This window comes from Phoxinus phoxinus (assembly GCF_949152265.1).
Source record: "Phoxinus phoxinus genome assembly, chromosome: 10".
Classification (NCBI taxonomy): domain Eukaryota; kingdom Metazoa; phylum Chordata; class Actinopteri; order Cypriniformes; family Leuciscidae; genus Phoxinus; species Phoxinus phoxinus.
Genome location: NC_136885.1, coordinates 6,685,483 through 6,704,281, shown reverse-complemented (window position 1 = coordinate 6,704,281; position 18,799 = coordinate 6,685,483). Strand labels below are relative to the sequence as shown.

The window sequence follows — 18,799 nt, the reverse complement described above, 5'->3', positions numbered from 1 at the left end:
CACACACACACACACACCCCCCCCCCGTCATGCTTCTCTCCAGCTACATGTCCTCCTCCAGAGCCCCCACTATCCCTTCTCTGTTGGTTTTTGATTCATAGAAATTAAAAAAAAAATTTTTTTTATCAATTTAATGCATCCTTGCGGAATAAAAGTATTAATTTCTTTTTTTTTAAATTTCCCTTGTATGTTCAGATATGTTGCTACACCTGCAGCCTCTCTGCTGGGCATTAAGGAAACGGTCAGAAGGCGTGCCACACACAACCTAACACTGGAGTCCTACTTTTGCAACACAACTAAAACCCCCCCACAGGTGCGTACACTTCTAACTGCACTTATTTAAATGAATCACAAATTGCCCCACACTACCGCAACAGCTATCATTTTGTTTTTACCATCCAGAGTTCAGTTGAGAAACTGTGCAAGCAGACGGGATGGACGGAGCGACAGGTCCAGTGCTGGTTCAGGCGGCGCAGGAATCAAGACAGACCCAACCTTCTCAAGAAGTTTTGTGAGGCCAGGTAAAAACACACCAACACCCTGTTCTTCACATGCACTTTCTATAGTCCTGTTGCCATGGGCCATTTACAATAAGATGAGCTTTAGCTGCTAATGTGTGAGATTACAGGCAGGTTTATTAAAAGTAATTTCTGTAAGTGAACTGCCCCTGTATAAGCTGTATAAGTCAATTCTGTGTAAAAGGCCACTCTCTTCTGAAGTGTTCCCGCTGGTGTTTGGCACTTATTCAATAATTCATATGTTTAGTAAAACTTTTAAAGGCTCTTTCACATGCAGTGGTTTTCTATCCTGGTCCCGGAGGCCCACAGCACTGCACATTTTTTTGACACACCCATCTCAGGGTTTAAAGCCTAATGCATTAAGTTCTATGGCAAGAAACTATGCAGTCAGGATGTGCATAGTAACCAAAGAGGTTCTCTATTTGTAGCATTTCCATTAATCTCAAAAGTGTTCACGTCTACTTTGACCCGCCCCCAAACACTGTAGTATTATCTGAGGCCTGGGAGAGTTTGATTCGTGTTGTCGACATGTCGAGAAAATGCTGTTTTCAGTGCTGCAAATACACTTTGATGTACTTCACAAGGATGAGGACTCGAGCTGGAATTGATACTGAAAAGCCGACATCGTCATTACTGTTCGCGTCACTGTGTATCAAGCTCTGAGAAAGCTGAAATTCAAATATGATAATAGGCGTTTCGTTGCTGACATTCGCTGTAAGCGGTAGACCAATCACAACAGACTGGGAGAATGAATTGTTCAAACTAATAGTTTTCAGACCCTTTGGGAAATTAGGTGATGTTTTTTGTCGTAGGAGCCCTGCAAAACTAAATTAGGAACCTTTAAAGTAGCATAATAGGGTCACTTTAGATCTCATAAACTTTTTAACGATATCATTACCGGTATGTTTCTCCTCTAATTCGTTGTTAAAATATAATCATTTGAATGGTGGCTGTAATAAAAAAAATCAAACATCAAGACAACAGGTTGTCAAAATATAATAAATATGTAATATAATGCTTATATTTATCAAACTGCTGCTCTCTAGAGTTAATTAGTGAGCTACAGGTAATTGGTCGTAGTGATTGTAAGAAAGTGTTAACGTCATAATTTCAGTGAATGATTTCGGCCCTCCAAAACAGCTTTTTCTGAAACCAAGAATTAATTTTCAGCCAAATACTTTCAGTTATCGATTTCGGTGCATCACTAAATTATGTTTTATTAACAAGGTTCGGGAGGAACACGTTCTAATGATCAAGCAATCAAGTCACTCCAACCAGCTGTCATCAATCAGTAACAGATCCACTCAATCAGCATGAGTAAAACCTATAAATATTCACAGAGTCAACTCACCCTTATTCCTCGACAGTTTTCAGCATCCCTCCACCACCCCATCTCCTCACACTTGCATGGCTATCTTCCTAACCAGAGACGGGGGGAGTACTCTGGGTTCGGGCCCAATTTCCGAGCTCGGAGCCCTCCCCCCGGACAGCACGCCAAATACGCATAACCATTTACTCTCTGATCATTCGTAAGTGTGAACTCGTGAACTTGTAATATAATGAAATATTTGTCTTTATATGTTACAGCACTTGAAGATCATTTATACACAGCTTCTCTTTAGAATGACCATAAATGGAAAAAAACCCATACTGGTGCTGTTACAGCATCTAGCAGCAGCGGATAACTGGACCGCACTAACTAACTAAACCTTGCCCCTTCTTGTTCTTTCATAGCTGGAGATTCGCCTTTTATCTTCTCGCCTTCGTTGGTGGTCTTGTTGCACTGATAGATGTAAGTAATTTTCCGTTTTAGCCTCTTTTAACTCTCAGATTGTATTTCCTCTGCTGATTGATTGCATAACACAGTCCTTCCTCTCTGTCTCTTTCTCTAGAAACCCTGGTTGTACGATCTAAAGGAGATGTGGAAAGGGTTCCCCACTCTGGTGAGTTATATCTCCTTTATAAACATGACACTTAAGACAGACATCATGTCGAGCTGCTCATTTTTTAAAGGGCATCTTGTCATTTCCTGCTAATAGAATATACTGTTGACAATGTACAACAATTAGAAACAAACTTAACACACTGCATATATGGTGAATAAGAGCCAAGCATTTACATAGCTTTGAATAGGATCTTTTTTATCTTTTTGTTAGCACCCATAAAGTTCAAAATAAAGAGAGAAACCCTTGTGGAAAAAAGTTTGCTTTGGAATACTGGAAATAATATACTTTAAAAGAACATACTTAAGTGTAAACAATGTAATGTTGTACATTTAAAATATATGTAATATTGTAATATTAACACACTGCAGTTAAAATTATAAAGTACTTTACATGTGCTTGTGTATGTTAGTAAACATCAAATAACTAAGTGTACTTTAACGACAAAAGATTATTAAAGCATTTTTAAAATGTACTTTAAAGTAAACCTTTTAATTTCACATTATTGCAAAGTGCACTTTGTAAAAATGCCTTTAAGTCTGTTAAGAAACATAGTCATGTAAGTGTACTGTATATTTCTTGAATACTATATTATCTGCAAGTACAGTCTTTAAAAAATATATACTTTTAAGATTTGAAGTACAATGATAAATGATACCGTAGAAGTGATAGAAATTCCTTGATAATGGTTTTGGTCATACCACCCACTTCTACTCAAGTAATATGATTTGCATCTAACTGAATTTGCAGCCAAGTAATAACAATTAAGTCTGTTGATAAGCAATTAGATTAGGATAATTTACACATTATTTGTAAAGCTCATGTCATCGAATGGCAGTCAGTGAACCGCATCTCTCTCCTTCAGACCCTCCTGCCGTCTCAGTACTGGTACTACATGCTGGAGCTGGGTTTCTACACCTCACTTCTTTTCAGTGTGGCATCTGATGTCAAACGTAAAGTAAGTCTCCCATAAGTCATACCGTCATCATATCATATTGCAAACCTCATCTTTGCATCTCAATTAATCTTTTTATTCAAAAACCTAGTTATTGTGAACTTTGTATTTTGAGCAGAACAGTATTCAAAGCAGCAGTTTATGGGAATCATTGCAGGCTGTTTTGTTTTTGCGGCAAGGTTGATGACAGCTGTTTAGAATATGTTTCCATGTGCTACTTTTAGTAAGAAAGTAGCTGCAAATTATTATTTTTTTATTCTGCAGCTCTCTGATATCAGAAAAAGGAAAACATTTCTACACATTACCTTTTGAACCTGAATTTGTGGAAGTAAACTGAACTAGTGAACTGAAATAATGCCTGTTGTATATTCCCACTAAACACTGGATGTCGGATGGACGTGCAGATCATGTCTATATTGGGTCCGTTGGTCCATGACCAATTCTGGACATCTATTCAACGTCCAAACTAGGTCCACAATTTGGACGTCCAACCATGACCCAACTTGGACGTCATATTGACATTCAACATTTGACCTTTGAAATGGGTAATTTTTTGGACGTCATTTTGACGTCTATGACAGGTGCAGGAAATTTACATGATTAATATATAATATTTTTTTATATACAAATATCAACATTGTTGTTATCAACATGATTAATACATATGAATACAGATTATTAATAATTATTTAAGATCGTTTTCCAAAAACTCCCTTTGATTGTCTCAGCATCAGGTGACACTGGAGACACAGTTTGATATAGTTTTCCTGTAGCTCAAACAGTAGAGCATTGGCGCTTGCAACGCAAGATCATGGGTTTGATTCCCAGCGAAAGAAAGAACTGATAGGAATATAAATGTGTAATGCAATGTAAGTCACTTTGAATAAAAAGCATCTGCCAAATGCATAAATGTAAAATCAATGGTACAGAAATCACCTCCTCCACCCTTTTGAAACATGGGACTACAGTTATAGAAGTTGTATAAAAAAAAATGTAAAATTTGTCTAAATTTCATGTTGAAAAGATCCACAAACGACCACATTTGGACTATAAATTACCCTTACACGGAGGTCCCACGGATGTCAACATTAGACGCGCATTTGAAACTACGTCATATGGAGGTAACTTTGCGCAGGGGGTTGTAGTGGTAATTTTAATAAAATATTTTTAAATGATTGTGAATATTTATTGTTGTATTTTTAAAAATGCTATTGTGTGTTAAAATGTTTCCTTTTGAATATTTACTGATATGCAACCATGTTGAATTTTGCCCCCCCCCCATTAATGCAAGCACTATGCAATGCATTATTTTGTCTGTTGCAACTCAGTGCAAGACAACATGCTTTTTCAAAGACATTTGTCATTATTTTACTTCCATATGGCAGTTAAAAACTGTAATGTGGACTTTTAGACCACCACCTTAGCTTTTAAGGGTTCATTTATAGTGTCAAGTCACTTTTATTTATATAGCGCTGTATACAATACAGATTGTTTCAAAGCAGCATTTTAAAGCAGAAAATTATGCATTTCTGCTGTTGTTCAGCTGAAGTCAGTTGAGTGTTGATTAAGATCCTTTCCAGAGGTCATCAATTATTAAATTAGTTAATTTAATCTATTAAGCACTTCTGCAAAAAATTATGTCACCGTCGAGCTCAGTTCAGTTCTCATACAACAGCGTCAGTACAGTCATATCAATTTTATTGTTGAATATTAAGGGCCCTATCATACACCCGGCGCAATGCAGCGCCAAGCGCAACGCAAGTGTTTTCTGCTAGTTTCAGCCCGATGCAGTTATCATTTTCATGTCCTGCACCATGTTGTTTAAATTGAAAATGCGTTTGCACCTATTTATGCGCCCATGGGCTTCTGGTCTGAAAACGAGGTGTGTTCAGGCGCATTGTTGGCGTGTTGCTATTTTGAGGCAACAGAAATAGACTGCACCATTGACCAACTGAAACCTGGTCTAAAGTCAATGGCGCAATATTTATTTTGTTATTTAAAGAGCGCGTTAGTAATGTGCACCTATAGTCGGGTCCACAACGCACGTACACTCTGCTTATTACACACACACAGGGATGCCCAGCAGCACACAAACTAGCCAACTATTAAAAATAAAAGGATTACAATGTAAAAGATTAATATTGTGTAGCTACATAAAAAGTCTTTTCGCTTGCAAATTCTGACATGTAAATAGAAATTGAAAAAAAAAAAAGCAAATAGCAGACCTGCTGACTACAGTAACTGCGGGATAAGGATGAGACAGACTAATATTAGCGTAGATGCCATTCTTCTTACGATGTGACGAGTACATTGGGTGTTATATAGGAAGTGTTCCCGGTAATTTATGCAGACGTTAAGGGATTTGAATAATAGAAGTTGATAATGTGCGATGTGTGAGCCAGGTTAAAGAGATGTGTTTTTAGTCTAGATTTAACTGACAAAGTGTGTCTGCTTCCCGAACAAGGCTAGGAAGACTGTTCCAGAGTTTGGGTGCTAAATAGGAAAATCAAAAACTATGTAATTGATTACTCACCCTCATATTGTTACAAACCCGTAAGACCTTCGTTCATCTTCTAAACACAAATTAAGATATTTTTGATGAAATCCGAGAGCTTTCTGTACTGAACATGTGATCAATATGAAACCTCTTAATTTACTGATATAAATTGGTAACAGTCAGATAAGTATGATTTGAACCATGAACCATGCATCAAATGCAGCACTAAGATCCAGTAACACTAATAAAGAAATATAACCACGATCGGATGATAAGAGCAAATCATTTGTAATGGTCTAAATCCTAACTGGAAATCCTCGCAGATTCCATTTCTTTCTTAAAAGGAACACAGTTGTGATTGATTTTGGTGATTATAACAAGTTTAGACAATTCTTCCTCTCCTTAGCAAAGAATGAATGGAATTGTTCCTTCAGGGAGTCTATAACATGACATCTGATAGTAGACATACTTTTCCCTCTAATAGTCTCATTCTTGCAAGTAAAGAAATTCATATAGTCATTACTGCTGTTCTGTTTGGAAACGTCTGAATTTGAAGCCTTATTACTCATTAATTTTGCCACTGTTTCAAATAAATACCTAGAGTTGTGTTTGTTTTCTTCTAAGAGAGTCGAAAAGTAAGCAAATCTAGTCGTTTTTAAAGGGGTCATGACATGGTTTATTTTATTTTATTTTTATGTTCCCTTAGGTGCAATTATAGTATTACTATAGTTTTTTTTACAAAAAAACTTTTAAAATGTAGTGATTTATGACCTTTTCCCTGTTTCTCATCCTCTGATTCAAACAGTCTGTTTTGGGTGTGTTTCCCCTTTAAGAGTTCAGTGTTAACGCCCACTGTTATGATTGGCTAACGTCAGTGCCTATGCATCAATTATTAATGCCCCCAGCCAGAACATTTGCGGATTCAGCGTATTTAAAAAGTAGTTTAAAGTTTTAAATACATTATTTACAGTTTGCGTCGTCGTTGTTGAGCCCAGAATAGTCGGCACGGACTTATCTTTGAGCAACAGTTTTCTGGCAAAGCCAGCATCATTTTGGGATTTGTTCTCAAAACAGTCATCCTTAAATGTGTAGAACAAACGCTTAAACTAACACTGCCGTGACTGGGACGTCCGCAAAAAATAAAGTGCATCCATTTTTCCCTGACGTCTGGATCTTTCGCAGCGTATTCAAAGATGTTGTTTGTCCACAGCCAGGAACAGCACATCTGCGGCATCGTCATTTCCCTGTACACAGACCCACTCGCTGTCCGTCGACTGAACACTTGTGAGGCGCGCGGGCGCGACGACGATACGAAATGAGCGTAGTTGCTTTGCGCTTTAGGCGTAGTTGTCTTGTGCTGGAGGCGGTCATATGCAAACGCTGGTACGTCACTTCGCACCGTAACGTCACTTCTTACCATGGATCCAGAACGAGCTGTATTTAGAGCTTGATTAAATAAATGATTCGTTTATAATGGGGAGGACGTCTTAAGCTATGAAACTTGCAGGACGTTTTAATGACACAAAGACCTCTTATATACCAAAAGATCAAGGCAAATTTGGTTTCTCATGTCATGACCCCTTTAAGGCCTTTCTGTATGCAATAACACTTTCCTTCCACGAAATGCAAAATACCTCTAGTTTTGTTTTCTTCCATTTGCGCTAAATTTTTTCAGGTTGCTCTCTTGAGACCGCGAGTGTGCTTGTTATTTTCCTTAATCTTCTCTAAGCGTCCATGTCAAAGTTTCTATTGCAACATCGAGTTCATTCAAATACTGTTCAAATATATGTTAATAATCACACAAATCCACACAAGGAGGGTGGAAAATGGACATTATAAACACAATTATGAAAGAAACATTATAACCTCATGGGAAAGGAAAAAAATGTAAACAACTGAAATGATTGTTTAAACACATGAAATGTATTTGCTGTGTGTAATTTAAACTAGTGAGTCAGGGATCATGATTGAGTTCCTTTTTATTGCACTGTTTTCTTTATAATGAATCACATTAAAATGAGAGGCGTAGTATGAACATCTCATAATGGTATAATGATATCAGCGTTATCTTACGCTTTCTTCCAGGACTTCAAAGAGCAGATCATTCATCATGTGGCCACCATCATTCTGATCAGTTTCTCCTGGTGTGTTAATTACATCAGAGCGGGAACGCTCATCATGTTCATGCATGATTCAGCTGACTATCTACTAGAGGTGAGTAGAACAACCAGAGACGGAGACACAATGGGACAACAATGTGATATTGACAAGAAGAGAGTGGACTAGGTTAGATGTTCTGGGCATATTAGTTGTACGAACCAGCATATTAGAATGATTTCTGAAGGATCATGTGACACTAAAGACTGGAGTAATGATGCTGAAAATTCAGCTTTGCATCACAGAAGTAAATTACCCTTTACAAAATATATTTAATTAGGAAACAGGTTTTTTTATTTTTTTTATTGTCGTTTTACTGTATTTTTGATCAAATGAATTCAGCCTTGGTAAGCATAAGTGACTTTCAGAAACATTACAAAAATCTTATAGACCCCAAACTTAAAGAACTCATGACATGTATATAGAAAAACCATTTCTGTCTCCCTCTATCTCTTCTATACACATCAGTTTCTCTCCCTCATATCATCTCTCTCTCTCTCTCTCTCTCTCTCAGTCAGCTAAGATGTTTAACTACGCGAGATGGAAGAACGCATGCAACTACATCTTCATCCTGTTTGCTGCGATCTTCATCGTCACACGCCTCATCATCTTCCCTTTCCGGTACACATCTCATCTGCCTCTCTCTCTCTATTTCTCTCCACACACGTTGTCATCACCAGTTTCGATTATGATACAGTTGTTGTGTGTTTCTGTGGATATAAAATAGATTATACTTCATAAGTAAAGCCAGGTGTTAAACTGTTTGGTTGAGAACAAAGACAAAGAAGTAAGTGTGTGTAATACTGTAAAACATTGCAAATTAGTATGATGCCTATGTAGGCAGTAGATAGAAAGGCAGCTCATTAGGTTTTGCAGCAGAGCTAATGTTACATGGCAGGAGAACAGTTCTTACTCATCATAAAGTGAAAAGTATGACTTTAATCAAAAACAAAACCACAAAATACAACAACAACAAAAAATATCCTTTTTTGTTTGAATTCCTTATACCTGTGGTTAGGGGTGGGAGATATTGACAAAAATGAATATCTCAAATTTTTTTTTTCAATATCTCGATTATGGTCTTATGCACTGGATTCATTTTACTTGTGTTGTCTTATACACCTTAAACACAAGTTTAATCCTAAAGTCTAAACCGGTCTCAACATGTAGATTCAAATAGGTAAACATAACAGGAATTAAACATCAGAATAAACATAAGAAATTATACAGAAAATACATAAATAGACATGAATACAGGAATATAATTTGCATTACAATACATTGCATTACAAAATAAGAACATAGAACAGCACCTTAAATGTTCTGTTACCTCAAACAAACAAACAACAAGAAGCAAAGAAATTATATTAATATAAATATACAAACTGTTCAGATGTTCAATTGGCTCTTACAGTTGGCGTCACATAACCACCTGACATTTCAGCAGTGGCGTGTAACATAGTCACTCCCACTGGCCACATTTTACAGGCTGAATTTTTTTATTTAGTTAAATAAATATATGCACTGCCGGACTGGTTTCAGAGTGAAGTTCGACATGCCTGCAGGTTGCGTGTTTCTTCCAGCGTCTCAATGCTGCTCCACACAGACTCAGTCTCTGCATGTGCTGTTTGTTTAGGTTTCCGAGAGCATTTTGGGAATACATATAGTCTGACGCGAAGTGTTGCACTGTTATCATTTACATGCGTCTCAGCAGCTCGGTTGATAAACTCTCTGTATACTCTGTGAGTTTGGGTTGCTTATAACGTTCATCATTTCATCGTCATTTCACATTTCACCATCATTTATAACCCTAAGCCAACACAGGAGAATACATTCATATTTTTCTAAATATGAGAATTTCAAAATAAACGTTTAAACCCTTGCTCTGAGTTTGCATGTTTTGATGTCCACGTGTTCTTGTTCAAGAGATTACAGTGGCAGTAGCATTTCTATCGTAAAGAAGTGTCCAAATATTAACTATTAAGTGGACATTTTAATTAAATGTTGTTTGGCCAATATTAAACAAGCTTTTGATCATGCTGTAAAGTGTAACAACAATCACCAGACCGTTGGCACCTCTGCAGGCATTTGTTATAATAAATAACGTACAAAAGTTGATTATGTTTATATAATGTAATTACTAGCTTTTGATACTTTATTTTAAGCCATTTAAGCCAAGGGGTCCTGTTATGCTTTTTAACTTTAGTTAGTGTGTAATGTTGCTGTTTGAGAATAAGAAAAGATCTGCAAGGTTACAAAGCTCAAAGTCAGAATTAACAGAATTCACTTTTCAAGAACTACAGCGAATGACTCGTTTGGACTACAACGCATTTTTTCTCCGGCCTTTGTGAAGTCATGTTACTCATTTAAATAATTCTCACGCACAGAATATGCAAAAAAAGGGGGCGAGGCCTGGTTGAGCTGCATTAGGGAAGACAGTAGCCCCCTTCACACATACAGTCTTTACTGGTAAATTACCGGTAACAGATCATGTACAGGACCCTTTTCAGTTATATGGGAAGTTGTAACATTACCAGTTAATTACCGGTATATGCGCTGTGTGAACACGGAATGAAGATTACCGGTATTTTTCACGTATGAGATCAGAACGCGCTGATGTTAGAAGTTACATGGGCCAATCAGAAGTCGTTGAAAGGACCATTCATCTGGGCCATTCATGAAATTATGACGCGTTTACTCAGCACTGTTTACAAATGTCTTCAAAATGAAGTGATACTGAAACTAAAGCGATTCTCCTCATCCGGGCAGATAAAGAGTTAGTGATACTGTCACGTATGATAAAATAACTATAAACCTCCAGTTAATGACATCATCACAGAGTTTACCAGTATTTTTTAACTGATGTGTGAATGGTCTATTACCGGTAAAAAACAGAACGCTGTTGCTTATGTGTCATTTTTTAATTTACCGGTAAATTCGTTCTGCCAATTTTACGGTAATTTGCCGGGATTGCTGTGTGAAAGGGGCCAGTGTTGTCGCTATGTTAAAGAGACGCTTTTGTAAGATGGTTCACCGCTCCTTAGGTTTTACTGTTACTGTTTATATTACCATAGTTTCCCCTCAAGTATCACGATTAAATGGTGGATAACATTGTATCTAAAATGTGTAAGAAAATTACCAAAAAACAAACATACCACTCTGCAACGTCCAGTGAAATCTGTGCTTGCAAAAGTCCGTGCTTGAAATCCGTTCTGCGTGATCCTCTTGTTTGTTAACATTGTTAAGTCTGAATCAGGCTTGAATTGGTTTGAAGTTGGCATTCTTAATATTTACATCTGATTTGAGCTCGCGGTTATGGTAAGGGGCGTGACATTTCCCGAACACGCACTTAGTGGTGCCAATCACAACACACTGGGCCAGCTAACCAATCACAGCACATTTCACATTTCGGAAGGAGGGGCTTCATCTAAACCGAAACTGTTCGGGTCAGACTGGGGAGAGAGGTGCTGTAATAATGTAAAATATGTGAAAAATTATGTTTTTTGAACAATCAAGCATGAAAGCATATTCTAGTATACTACCCCAAAAACAATATCAAGACTTCATAAAAGGACATAGGACCCCTTTTTAAGGCTATGGTTTATTGGTCTATTTTTACTACCTCTCAGAAAAATATTATCCAGTTACTTGATTAATCGTCAAAATAATCGACGATTACTCAATTACCAAAAGAATAGTGACAGCCCTAGATTAGTTAAAACATTTCAAAATGCACTCGCATTGTTTTGTAACATTCAGTCGAATAAAAGACCATTTTTCCAGTCATCGTCATACAAATAGCATTAAAATATTGTCTCGTCTTGTTCTCATGTATCATCTCACCTCGTGAGCTAAGTGTATCGTCACACCCCTAATAAAAGGCCATTTCCCAACAGCAAAATTGTGGCTGCCAGTGAAAATGCTGAGTGGTTACTGAGGAAACAACATAATGTCAAGCTCTGCATATAACTCATGTGTTTCTGTCTTTCTCACAGGATCATGTACTGTACGTGGGTGTATCCCGTGACCCTGTACCCTCCTTTCTTTGGATATTACTTCTTTAACGGGCTGCTGATGGTTCTGCTGTGCCTGCACATCTTCTGGGCCGCTCTGATCATACGCCTGGCCTTCGGCTTCTTGAGCAGTAATGTACGTCTGTGTGAATTCATATGCACTTTTACAGTTTTATCAGTAACAGATAAACAGTGTTTCCGTTTATCTCATGACAATAGTGTACGGTTGTACACATGGCAGACCAGGGGTGACTAAACACAAATTTGAGAAAGGCAAAGTCTCTGTAAAGTATGACTAACACATTTTCAATGACCAGTTTGGTCCCACTTTATATAAGGGTGTCTTTAACTACTACTGTATGTACTTACTTACAGTAGATTTCTGACATAACCTTGTATTAGCAACATTAAGAACCACACACACACTCACCCACTATTTAAAACAAAGTTCGCCAATGGGTCTAATGTGCTAATTCTCGTCTTGTTGTATTGCAAGAAACTTCTTGAGGTGGGATACGGGTAAGGTTAGGGACAGGTTTGGTGGTTTAAGGATGGTTAAGGTGTTGGGAACTGATAGTTAACTATCATAGTTAACTCCACATCAGCCGCATAAATTCTTCAACTAACCATTCAGAAATGTCCTGTTGCTTCTACATGTTCAACTTTCTACTTCTTGAGTCTCTCCATCATTGTCTGACTCCGGTTTGAACTTAAAAGATTTAGAAATTTTCAGTGCATGTGTGTGTGAGATAAAAGGACACGAGCTCTTGAAGCTCCGCCCCTGTGCCGGGAGCAGCAGCTCATTTGCATTTAAAGGGACAGACACAAACACGGTGCGTTCTTGCTCACCCTCAAAAAGTGACAACTTTAACATGCTATATAAAAATATCTGTGGGGTATTTTGAGCTAAAACTTCACATACACACTCTGGGGACATCAAAGACTTATTTTACATCTTGTGAAAAGGGCATTATACCACCCCTTTAATAATTTTAGTACATAGTAGTTAAATATAAAGTTAATATGAAGTGGGACCCTTCAGCGGGATGCTTTATTGAGAACATGCTGTGTTGTTGAACATGTTGCTGTCATAAAGTCCAACTAAGGCAGGCATGCATTGTATTTTATTGGGATTCAGTGGGCACTCCTTATTAAAGGTGTTGCTCAGAGGTGACCGCTTAACCAAAGCATCTAAAGACAATAGTGGAAATTACCCCTGACCAGCAAAACCTAGTCCCTAAAGATAATAGGGCTCCCAAATGGTCACGAGAACTAGAGACATGTCAACATTCACACATAGTTTGACTCTCAATAGGAAGATCACAGACTGGCAGTAAACTGATGCCTTCATGGTCACCTCGAATGCCCAATACTATGTTGTTCACCTTAGTTTATCATGTGCTGCTATTTCAGGATCAGCAGATCTTACAGAGAGATTCTTACATTTTGTATTCCCACAGCATATATATATATTTTTTTTTCTAAGTTTAGGTAGAAGAAAAAACACTCAAATAAATACACAAATGCATTTGAATTTAAATATATCTATTTAATTTTTTATATATAATTTAGATTGGTGTTTTGCATCACAACGATATTCGGCCTCAGCGCTGCTGACCAAACAGCATCCACGACTGAAACTCTCCTTATTTTTATTGTTATCTTTATTATAATTTAAATAATTATATTGTAGGATCATTTGTCTGTGACTTATGAAGAAGAATTCTTATGTGGGGGAAGTTTTGAATCTCTGTTTTATTTATTTCGCTTTCTCACCATGTAGTTCAGAGTGAGAAAGAAAATGAAACAAAAATAGTTCAATAATGTATTATAATTCTCTCGCTGTCGTGTTGTTCAAACCTGCGTGGTATTTTCCTGTGGGACATTATCTCAAAACCCTTGTGAAAAACAAGACACTTTAGCATACTTTTAAAAAGAGTACTTATCACAGAAATAATATACTTTTAAAGTACATACTTGTATTTTAATTACAATTAAACGAAAATGTGTTTTGCAATATTTTGACCCACTTAAGTAGGACTTAAGTACATATTTTATATGTTATTTAATAACTTATATTATCTTTAAATTATGGTTAAAGTGTTCTGCTGAATGTACTGCCATTTATGGTAAACTAAAATATATTTTAATGTCATTTCTATTGCAACTAGTGCTATTTTTGAAGGTTACACTTAATTTGAAGGTGCCTTTGTTACACTGTAATAATACATTTAAATACTGAGTAATATTAAGTAACTACATGTACTACTATAGAGTTAGGATTTGGATTTGGTTGCATGTAATTATGCATAATTCATATTTTGCATATCATGCATGCATATATAGTATGCATGTAACATGTAACAAATACACTGTAAAAGAAAAGTGCCACGTTTTTAAATATATTTGTAATTACACATTTGTAGTGATGTGGTTTGAATTTAGTATGTTTAAAATATATTCACTTTAAATGTAATTTTGAATAACACACTACAGTTAAAATTATACTCTCAAGCACTTAATAATAAGTCTACTTCTTTAAAGGGTCATGAAACCCCCCTCTTTCTGCTCAAGTCTAGCTCACAATATTTTTGAAAATTGCAACGTAAATGGGTGTGGATGGCTTTTAGAATAAGAGAGGGGAGTGGGTGAGGTGTGGCACGGCAGGGGAGGGGGGGATAACTGTCATCGGCCCGTGCATAATCAGTGGGAAAACGTGAGGAAATGCTAGATTTTTTATAGCTGGCAAAATTAAAGTCTAATGAAATACACTGACACCTTATTTTTGTCCTTTCAAAAGTAGGCTAACTGAATGCCCTGCTACATATATTAGCCTACAGTAATCATAATTCTATTCAAAACATATTTATGTACATGTATAATTATAATGTCATTATAAAATATATATATTTGTTTATATACAGACTATAAATGCATAAGTCTATATTTGAAAATAATACATTTTCTGCTTTAAAAAAAAAGTTCCGTACATAGATCTACGCGCCCCCTGAACCCAATAATAAAGATGGACAGTGACATAGAAATTTGGCAAATAAAACGGTCAGGGTTACATTTCAGACACACACACACACACATACACACACACACACACCTCTGCGCTGAGGGATAGAAAAGTCCTCGGGACTTAGTACCGCGTCACTCGCAAGACCTGCATTGGTGAACAAGGCCGAAGTCCACCATTCTCCAGTTCTCTAAGCTCTCTCGATAAAAATGCTTGCTACACACACATAGTTGAATGTTTAGATGTGTCCGTGGTTGATGCAGCATTGCAGGGAAACATATGCAAAGCACTGGAACTTTTTCACCACGAAAACAAACATTTGCGTCCCGTGATTGCCTCTCTCGCCTATTACGCCCATAGACAGTATATAAGATGGACACAGCGACACCATAGGTTTCAACGGAGAAAAGTGAAGCCAATTTCAAGCTCTCACTTCCTGATCGCCAGGTGTACTGCGCAGGCTCAAGCTGAGCTTGACGACGTAGATGTGACGTGAGCAACGTGTCTGACAGCTGTAAGTCTGAACCATTCACTTCCGAATCTCGCAGAGACGGAGAGCGTGAGCATTAGCTGTCCATGAGCTAGCAGCAGGAGCAACTTTATCACTCTCTGTGGGCTTCTCCCTCGACTTTATCTGACTTTATGCCTCCACGTCCTCCCGATTGCTTGCGAGCTTCTCCGTCGGTCTATACGGTAATCTCTCGACTGTGCGACAGAGAGTCGAGTTATTATTACGCAATTGTTAGTCTATTTTTACAAAAACTGCTTCTACGGGGCCATAGTGTAAGATACAAGGTAATGGAGCCTTTTATACATTGTCGTGTTTCTTTATAAATAAATAATGGACAAATGGAGTCTTTAAACGCCTCATGTAACGTTATTTGCTGTCAAAATGAATGGGAGTCAATGGGATGCTAACAGCAGGTGACGGTCTGCTACAATGGCGGCGTCCGGGGAGGCTTCGGTTTCCGGCCGATGGATTACCCCCTTGGTTACACCGCGGTATCACAGTTTGACATGTCTGTCATTGGAAAGATCCACGTGGTGTCATGAATAATTAAGAGACAGTGTCTTCTCATAGGATATGAGAACTCAGTCTCATTAATAATTATGAGAGACCGATGAGTTATCAAAGCACGTACGGTGCACTGCCACGTCACACGAGGAAGATTTTAAATCCGGAAGACGGAAATAGCGGGAAAAACTAAGATTTCACAATTTCCCCCCTACTATTAAATCTAACATTGTCTTCAATGGTGTTCAACACACATACCTCTGCTAAAATCTCATAAAATTTGGTTCAGGGTTTCATGACCCTTTCATGACTATGTTTCTTAACACACTTAAGGACACTTAAAAAGTGCACTGTAATAATATCAGAATAAAGGATTTCTTTAAAGTACATTTTATATCATTTTGTTTTAATAATGTTTGTATTATCTGCCAGTAGTTAGAAAAAAAATTAAGATTTGTAGTACACTACAAGTACACATTCAATACAATTAAGCACACTTCTTTTCCCCAATGGATTGAGTCATTATCATCACATTTATGCTTTTTTTTGTGGGGAATTGGTCTGTGAGCTGTGTGAAAATCCTTTTTTGAATAACACACGTTTTGTTCCCTGTAAGATAGACAGTCACACACGATATTTGGGATGAACTATCCCTTTAAATCAGCTGTCTTTCTGTCTTTGTGATTCTCTCCTGTTCTTACTCCACAGTCGTCGGTTGAAGACGAGAGGTCCGATAGAGACGAGACGGAGTCAGAGGAGGAAGAGGAGATGAAAAACGGAGAGATAAAGAAAAACGGACCCGCTCAGAACGGTCACGCTACATATAACAACAACCACTCGAAAACAGAGTGACGTCCTGAGAGGACAGGAGAAATGCTCAAAAACACAAACTCTCCTGAAGCAGAACCGAGAGGAGTGAAGAACAGAGGAACAATCCCAGTTTTACCAACAGATAATCGCTTTGTACACTACAGAGTACAGACAAACACGCACACACACACACACACTTACAGTAACAGTCATCACATCAACGCCTTACAGGAGCAGATCACCTAAAAATCAATATCATTCACTGATGTTGTTCCAAACCTCTATGACTTTCTTGGAGTTATTTATAGCAGAACGTCCAAACTGCTCTTGCCTATAGGACGAAAGTCAACGGTGACCACAGTAGTCAAGCAAGATCTTCAGTCTCGAAGCTGTTGTGCGACTTCTTGCATTTTTGTCCATTCTAGAGCTAATTTTATTGTATGGAAGAGAGCAGCTCAGACATTATGCTATACTTTTGTTTTTTATGTCCTAAATAAAAAAGCCATGTGGGTTGTGGACAACATGACGACAGAAGAGTTATTTTAGGTGAGCTGTCCCTTTAAATAGTGCCTTTACAGTGCCATCGTTTGCTCTTTTTCATGCCTTGCTTTTCTTGTGGGTTTCTGCAATCTCTTCCTATGGAATAAAAAAAAAAGGGTAGTTGCGACTTTTTGTCTCACAATTCTGACTTTTTTCCTCACAATTGTGAGTTTATTTCTTGCAATTTGGACTTTATGACTCGCCACTGTGAGTTTACATGTGACAATTCTGAGGAAAACAAGGAATTGTGAGAAAAAAATTTATATCTCGCAATCTCTTTTTTTTTTTTTTAATCAGAATTATGAGAAATAAACTCGCAGTTTCAAGTTATAAAGTTTTCTCAGAATAGCGGCGTTGGTTCCGGAAGTATTTTTTCCATTAATTCCCATTGGGATTTTAAAAGTCTTTGTTAAAGCGCTATAAGGCATGAAGCAAGCCAGCTACGAGGTGAATAATAACATTACAAACTTTGACTTTAACCACAAAAGTATTTGAAAACTTCACAGCTTTAGTGACAGAAAGAACTACAATCCCATGAAGCATTGCGAACAGCATAATCAAATTAAAAATGAGAGAGAAATATAAAACTATAAATGTTGAATTATATATATATATATAATTTATTGCAAAATATGCACATATACTCAAATATTTGAGTATTTTTAGCGTTGGTGACATTTTCTGTACAGCATAACAGGTAATGTAGTTTTCCACCACAGATTGCATTGTTAAACACTATTATTTTGATATAATGCAGACTGATGGCTTCAACAGAATCAAATACCATCGATGAACAACCTCGTAGCTCACAGAAGGCCTGACTTTAAAGGTTTATCAGTTCAAATTAATGGAGTTTTTACTTCCGGAACCCGACTGCATCACCATTATGAAATATAAACAATATATATATATATATATATATACACGGGTGAAACTCGAAAAATTAGAGTATCGTGCAAAAGTTCATTTATTTCAGTAATTCAACTTAAAAGGTGAATCTAGTATATTATATAGGCTCATTACATGCAAAGTGAGATATTTCAAGCCTTTATTTGTTATAATTTTGATGATTATGGCTTACAGCTTATGAAAACCTTTTCACAATATTCTAATTTTGAATTTGGGGTTTTCATAAGCCATATTCATCAATATTATAACAAATAAAGGCTTGAAATATCTCACTTTGCATGTAATGAGCCTATATAATATTAGATTCACCTTTTATGTTGAATTACTGAAATAAATGAACTTGTGCACGATATTCACATTTTTCGAGTTTCACCCGTGTGTGTGTGTGTGTATATATTCAGTCACAACAGAAGTACATTT

At 37.1% G+C, this 18,799-nt stretch overlaps 1 protein-coding gene across 2 annotated transcripts in view; it reads left to right on the top strand.

Moving 5' to 3' along the window:
- Positions 1-18,034, top strand: part of cers2b (ceramide synthase 2b) — a 35,650-nt gene extending 17,616 nt beyond the window's left edge. The window contains exons 3-11 of one of the 2 annotated variants that reach the window (XM_079624937.1): positions 196-313; positions 403-521; positions 2,253-2,310; positions 2,411-2,461; positions 3,327-3,419; positions 7,999-8,127; positions 8,585-8,691; positions 12,066-12,219; positions 16,829-18,034. In XM_079624937.1, coding sequence (XP_079481063.1) covers positions 196-313; positions 403-521; positions 2,253-2,310; positions 2,411-2,461; positions 3,327-3,419; positions 7,999-8,127; positions 8,585-8,691; positions 12,066-12,219; positions 16,829-16,972 — 973 coding nt within the window. In that variant the 3' untranslated portion in view covers positions 16,973-18,034. The remainder of the gene's footprint in view (positions 1-195; positions 314-402; positions 522-2,252; positions 2,311-2,410; positions 2,462-3,326; positions 3,420-7,998; positions 8,128-8,584; positions 8,692-12,065; positions 12,220-16,828) is intronic. The other variant, XM_079624938.1, reaches the window with a different exon arrangement.
- Positions 18,035-18,799: the final 765 nt, after the last annotated feature.